The 7,858-nt window shown below is 33.5% G+C and overlaps 1 protein-coding gene across 1 annotated transcript; it reads right to left on the reverse strand.

Annotated features, from left to right (window-relative positions):
- Nucleotides 1-4,631: 4,631 nt before the first annotated feature.
- LOC134253019 (uncharacterized) lies at nt 4,632-6,260 on the reverse strand. The gene has a single exon (XM_062735542.1). The coding sequence runs from the start codon at nt 6,258-6,260 to the stop codon at nt 4,632-4,634; it is 1,629 nt and encodes a 542-aa protein (XP_062591526.1).
- Between the last annotated feature and the right edge of the window lie 1,598 nt (nt 6,261-7,858).

The raw sequence follows: 7,858 nt of genomic DNA on the forward strand, positions 1-7,858 counted from the left end.
ATAAGTTCATACGACAAAAATTGCACATGTGAGTAAATTTACTCATGTGTAAAATATACTGAGGTATGCAAATCATGTCGTATGAATGGGGTATAAGATTCTTTGCAGTAGGTTCATGCTCTCACGAACTATCATTGGGTGAGTACGAATATTTCCACTGTATGTGATTGAAGTAAGAAAAAACGAAAATGCAATTATAATCGTTGATCGGCAAATATATTATAGTAGAAGTCATCAGAAAATAATGTAAATACACAATGCTTCAAGTTGCGCTAACTCTTCACGCTCCCGTTTGAATACATAAATATTTATAAATATTTTTAAATATGTTGAAAAGACATAATAATTAAGGCAGGGTTCAATTTATAATACATGTATAGCTTTCTTTGCTTTTGTAGCCTTCAGGTTCTCTCTCTATGTCATATATGTACTTTGGACATATTCTAATGCTAATGTGCAGGATATTTAGTTGACAAGCTTTATCTGTTTTAATCACATCATTTAATGCATAAAATTGAAATTCCAAACATACTGGTAGGTACATTTGAAATATCTCATTGTTAAAAGAATATTTTGGTTGTAGCTAAAAGTGTAATGTTTCAATGACCAGATGCAGGTGGTTGGAGGAACAAATGGACAAAGAGAAACATTGTTTTGGAAGTTTCTATCAAATTTACAGTTTCTTTTGGATGGTGCTTCATGTAAGACCTAACATTGGTTCTAGGTTAAATAATGCAAGTTTAATAAAATAGACTGAAATTCTTCGTGTGTATGAAATATTAAAATTTACAATCGTAACAGAACATGGATGACTTATCCGAAGTTGCACTTTACAAATATTCTGTATAAATAGTCCATCCGTCAGCAATATCCATAGAACATACGTACTGTTATTTAGTAATTTAAAATGTGAATTAAGTTTGTTTTCACAAACTTCATCTCTTTAGATTTCTTCACCAGAACATGAAAAAGGTACTCATAATTAATTTTTAGGCGGAAGCCGCCTATTACATTTGCTTTGTTGACCTTTCGACCTCTCAAGATGTTTGCCCCGTTTCATGGTACTCCAAACGGATGTATCTTAAACTAAGGGCATACAACTCGCTAAATCATATTCGAACCTCTTCCCAATCTTTATCGTTATTATCATATCAAAAAGCGTGTGTTATGGCGAATTTATTTTAACAATTTATTTTGATTAATGTAAAAAAGTCCAATAAAAATAACAGCCTAACAAAAAAACGAACAGTTATTTTAGTACTCCTGATATGTTTCACGTTTGAGAGAAGAACGAACGACAACACATAAACAAATCGGGTTCAACATTTGATAAGCACGGGGTCCTGAAGCGATCTTTAGAAATATTACGAGGGACAAAATAGTTCAAGTAGGTAGTTATGTTTCAGAATTAATGACAGGTACATAGCTACTGAGGAACTAATCTTTTCAATAATCTTGTACAAAATAGAAGAAAAGAGGTATGTAACTCCTTTTATCAATAGTTTATTTATATATATGTACTACATTCGCGTAATAATCTAACATAAGACGATTCAGCGTGAAATTACTGTCAACAAACCCACGTGGAGCACAAATGATTTACAATGGTTGAATGGAAGTGACAGGCCTACTCTTCAAAATAAGCAAGGTAACTCACGCTGTTTGATAAGCCTATCTTTTATTGTCACCCTTATCTTTTATTGTTTTAACTTGAAAATTTCGCCTCCCTATGCAGGCATGCTTTAGATATCGTAATATGATAGCTGTTATGGTCGGGTCTTATCGAACGAACTGGTACTCTATAATTACCATGATTACATGCCTGGGAGAAATTATTTGAGGAATTATCATGCCGAGTTTGTGTATACATTTATATATCCTTTCTCATTATGATTTAATGTAAATACATGTATGTTGAAGGATGGGCCAAAACTGTAAAATTTGGACAGAAATTTAGACGCAAGCGTAAGAACTACATTGTATTTTAGTTTGTATAGATGTGTCCCTACGGAGCCAGCTAACAGAAAGTGGGACAAAATCAAGATTGCATTGTAAATTTGCTCTGTGTCACCTCTAAATGGCAGAAGAAAACTTAACTCAGCACAACCAGAAACACTTTTCTGAAGGTGAGTACATCAATTTATTATATTTCTAGTGGAAAAAATTTTCATAAGTTATGATACATATTTTTGATAGCAAAAATGAACCGAATACTATTTTTGTAAGTGTATTTTGACATTTCTTATTTTTGCTGACTTACGTATTTTCTTTTCATTTTGTTTAAATACATGCAAATATATGATTACTGATAATAGTAGGCTTTTGAGAGAGAGAAAAAAAAATACAAAAAAATATTAGGGAAGTCAAATCGGTCAATATTTAATAATCGCTTACTCTGACTTTTTCCCAATTGAATACACAGTTACACGGTAAAATGTAGATAAAAGATTGATCTTGAGCCTAGTTGAGCTCTGTTAACCCACAAAGCTGATTTTATCATGTTTATCAATGTAGTACATGTACAAACAATTATCAATTCCATTGGAAATAATTTTTGGTACTAAAATTAGTTATCGAATAAAACACAAATGCACAATACACCCAAAATTACAAACGGTTGTTTTAATTGAATCTATTTGTCAAACTGCTGTGTACACATGTAGGTTATATAACTAGCGAAAGAGAAGGGACAGATGTTGTTGGTCAGGATCGCTAGTCTTATATCATTCGTTGGTTGTTTCCAGTATACGTACACTAAATTTACAGTTACTACACAAGTTGACTTTCAGCAGTTTTGAATCTTTCGTTATTTCTATATACCCACTTCACTCTTGAAGTGGGAATAGTGGCATTAATTTCTGTGCATGTCAGATTTCACTGAATGAATGAATGAATGTAGACCAAGGCAAGAACAGCTAGGTGTAGATGAAGACATGCTAATTACCATTTGCATGTTTTAGTCATAATTGATAAGTTTTGATAAAAATGTGTTTCTTGAAATAAGAAATAATATACATCCGAGTAACCGAGTACCTATTTTTAGTATTTGATACTTGGACGTTGGATCGAGTACCCGGTAAAGTTGACTTCCCTAAAAATTATATTAAAATATATCATAAAAGGTTATTTGAGGTCCTTGATTTCATTTATTGAAAGTCGGATACATTGTAAAATAATTTTTGTTAAATAAACATTACGAGATATTTCTAATTTTTTTTTCAATTATACACTTTGAAGAAAATTCTCCCAAGAGAAAGTTGTGAGGGGAATGGTGTAGATAATCTCCAGAAAAAAAATCACCACTTATATTGGGATGTATGTACCAATATTTTACAATCATCATAGACAAATTTACCACTGGAATAAAAATAAAATTGTCTTGCATTCAAGGACTTGCCATGGTAGAAGCTCTCCTGAAAAAAAATTCCATTTATTGTGGACATCATTACACAGGGTTCACCTGTCATCAGCATTATAGACTTGTGTGATTTGTTCTACCTGGGCCATACATGTATTGAATGAAAACAATTCATAGAACCACAAGCACATTGTAAATCTATGTAAGGTCTTCTATGTATGTTGCATCCTTATTTAATTAGCTGCTATATAACAAGACTTTGTTTCATTGGAAATAAAACTTAATACACATAAAAAACCAAAAAACAGTTGTGATATTTATTGTTTTCTATTACTCATTAGTACTCATTTTTGTGTGAAATTTTATAATCATCCATTTCTTGTTCCCCATTACCATATCTTACAAATTTTATGCATTGTAACTTGCATTTCAATTTTGACTTGTTATTCTTAACAAAAACTAGAGGTACTGTGAGCAATGAGCTCACTAAATGATACCCCCGCCTCCCATATGATTATAATGGAAAAGTTCATGTTTTGCTGTGGCCGGGAAACCCAAAATATATGTCGGATCAAAAAATAAAATAGGGGTGCACAATGACAATATGTAATAAAGATTCTATGAAGGTTTCATTAAATTTAACTCAGTGGTATAAGAGGAGTTGCGGATGAGAGATGAGTAGCCCAAAGCGTAACAGATTGACGGACAGCTAGACGTACAGCTAGACGGACGGACATACCGATTATAGTATACCCTCCCACTGTTCAAGCGGGGGGTATAATAATGTTAAAATGTTCATATTGCTATTGACGTCACTCATTCTCATGTCTCCGCTTCAAAAGGGAGACATATTGTTTATTCTTGTTCCCTGGTTTCAATACTACAATCAATCAAAATATTTATCACACCCCCCCCCCTTTAAAACGGATTATGCTTCAAATATGTGTCATCAAAGTTTTGCACACGAGAACTTGCAATCATGCTTCCGCCTATCAGTACTTTCAGTACTTTGATTTTTTATAAACATACTTTTAAAATTGTCTAGTTTTCGTGATTTTCAAATCAATAACTAAAACATTGACTTAATCCTAGAATATTAAAATCTCTCCATGTTGTTACATCTTGAGTAATTTAATTTAAGGTCCCATTTATCACATTTTTTCTACATTATGACAATTAATGAAACACCACACTAAAACATTTCCATTATCTAAAAAAAAGTAAATATTTTTAAAACATTTCATCGCAGATTGTATTAATGAAATCAGCCCCTTTATTTTGTGTATTTTATGATCTTCACAATTCCACTCTCATACTCCCCCACCCACAATCGCCCTATTGTGTCCACACTCATTTTTCCACAGAAATCCAGACTACAGAGAAACTGACCGTCCTGATTAATGATGTGAGTACAGCAATTCCCGCCATCCTCTACTATTATACGATCAGCGGAGTTTGTTTTAATAGCGATAGGATAAAACTGTTTTTTCATCGTTTGTTGTCCTTTATATCGGAAACGGAGTTTTCCAGCCTTGTTCACCACAACGATATCTTTAGCATTACAATCAGATGCACAAATATCCCCGTTGTTGTTTTCTGTTACAAACAGCATCTTTTTTCCTCCCCTATATAGTGGTTTACCTTGGTCGTCCTTTTCTATCTCCTGCTTTATTGTTTGACCTTCATAACGGACAATTTTATAATGTTCTTCATTAAATGTACACATACTGACCAGTACGTCACCTGATTCTGTGCAACACAGTCCTACTGGTTTCCATAATCGTGGTGTTGTAATCTGTGCTGTTGTCTCGTGGACATCATTAATTATTTGATTTTCAAAGTCTGTGTACAGTAGATGTCCTTCATTTGAAACTGAAATATCAGTAGGATGATTTCGACAAGTAGAAGTTATGGTTTCCTGTACAGAACCTTGTACGTTAATACGAGTGATGGTTTTAAGATTCTTCCCCGTTACCCACACCTCCTCTGTATTTACACATGCAATCCTATTCAACGGTGTTATTCCAGTGTGGAAGGATGCGATTTTTATGGCTTTGTCTAGAAGCGCACTGGATACATCTAATCTGTTGATCGGTTCTGTTTGGATCTTAGGTTCCTTTACTTTCCCAAAATCTTGGTAAAGTTTACCTTTATCTATGTCCTTGGAAGCAAAAGCTGGTAGTTCCAGATCTATTTGTAAGGAGATATTAAGATACTTCTGAATATGGCTTTCATATCTTGTGATGTCACTAACGTCCATGGACTGAGAAATCTTTTTGTTCTCCAGAGCAATTTTATTCAGTCTTGCAAGATTATTTTTGATTTCTTTTTGGTATTCTTTTAATTTCTTTATGCCATTTCCTCTCATTTCTGCAATATCTCTCTTGTTTTTCGCTACGATTTCTTCAATGCATCGCTGCCATTTTAGCCCATGCTTTGTGACTGACTGTTCTAATTCGTCACATTTAGCATTTAAAGCCGCAATTTTCGATTCTAATTCTGTATCTGCTTTTTCAAATTTTGGAATGATATCTTCCTTTAGATAAGCTGAGTCTTTCTCCACCAGCTTTTTCTTTTCATCAACAATGTCCTTGATTTCAATAATTTTATGCCCATTATGGGCTCCGCTGAGGCATTTGAGGCAAACTTCTACATCACAGTTCTGGCACTTAACAGTACACTTTTCGCAACTATGAGCTTTGCAGTTTGGAAATGAAAGATGGAATTTTCTCTCTCGGTATTTGACAATTTCGTGATTGGAGGACGATGACGTCATATAGTGTTTTCCGACGCATTCTTCACATAAGTTGACCTGACAGGGATTACAGTGAAGAAGGGCGGGTCTCCTGTCACAAAGGTGACACAGGATAACGTCTTGTGCTCTAGTTGTACTGGTGGCCATCTTTGGCAATGTTACAAAGTTCCTACCAATTCAATCTAAAAGCAGACGAAATACTCCATAAATTCTAGGTTTAGGTTGCAGCATGTGTAACTTTTGCTTTAAATTCCATTTAAAGACAAGGTTAATCATTCAATGAAGACATTTGTTTGTTTTTGTTGTTTTTTTTAATCTGCTCGTAATTATCATTTGCCTTGATAGATTCCACACAGTCCTTTAGATTTTTTTATCCATCTTACGAAAGATTTTGGTGTAAAAAAATATTAAAACTAAATTTTAATATACACAGTATTTGATCAACGCATACTATCTATTGCTAAAGTCAGTATACTCCCTACGTGCCTTGTGGCAACGCACTTTGAAAAAATTACGCACTTTGAAAAATTTTTTCAAAGTGCGTTAAAATTGGGACAAAATCAACGCACTTTGAAAAAAATTTCCAAAGTGCGTTAAATTTGGGACCAACTCAACGCACTTTGAAAAAATTTTTCAAAGTGCGTTAAGAGTCTACATCAATATATTTACCATGGAGACACTTAACGCACTTTGAAAAAAAAATCATATTTTAGTCAAGCCTAACCCTAACCTCAAAAATGAATTGATTTTACTCCCGTCGAAAAGAGGAGAAGACGGGTATAAGATCCCTCAGTCCAAATCTTTATCTTTCCAATACATAGGTGTCGGTAACAAACGGGGGAGGGGAGCAATAAACCTAAAAAAAGGGTACGCTGCATTTTCAATGCTTATACGATGTATATATCTTTCCAAAATAAGTGGGGGGGGGGGGGCTTAACCCCCATCCCCTCCCCTGGCCCTTCGCCCAGTCTCGATGTCTATGCTATACTCAAAGCATTCAAATAATTATATATTTACCTAACTGGTATGACGTTGAAAACTTTCAATAATAAATGAGTTAATTAAAACAGATGAAAACTAGAAATTTTTAAGTACAGTAAAACGTATGAGAGAGAAAGAATTTTCATAGTTTTGAACAATCAAATTGGCTCCTTTTTATTATGATAAATGCTAAGTTGCTTGAAGCTGTCCTCTGTTAGTGCCCCCTATATACCTTTACATCTACTTATCAAAGAATAGAATTTAAAAAAAGAAGAAACGAATTAATGAACTTAAATAATCGTCACTCTTTTTTTCAAGACCCTTTAATTTTCCCTTAATTTATTTTATCACAACCTTCAATATTTAAAACGTCAATATCTCAGGTCCTACAGTGACTTTATCATTAAAAAGTTATCAAACCAGGATCTGTTATTTATCATAGTGACTTTATCATTAAAAAGTTGTCAAACCAGGATCTGTTATTTATCATACCGATTATTTGAAGGAATATTGATCAATCTTTACATTTTTTTTTTCAAAGTGCGTTAATATGGTCGATATTAACGCGCTTTGAAAAAAATTTATTTTTTTCAAAGTGCGTTTGCTTGGTCCCAAATTTTAACGCACTTTGAAATTTTTTTTCAAAGTGCGTAATTTTTCAAAGTGCGTTGTAACAGTGCCTGTACATGTTTTGTTAGCCCGCGATATCCGGTCAGTAGCGAGTCTAGACATTTTTCAAATATTACCCTAAATATACAAAATTT

Source organism: Saccostrea cucullata, unplaced genomic scaffold (genome assembly GCF_032062105.1).
Source record: "Saccostrea cucullata isolate Sc308-1 unplaced genomic scaffold, CSIRO_AGI_Scuc_v1 ctg2805, whole genome shotgun sequence".
Classification (NCBI taxonomy): domain Eukaryota; kingdom Metazoa; phylum Mollusca; class Bivalvia; order Ostreida; family Ostreidae; genus Saccostrea; species Saccostrea cuccullata.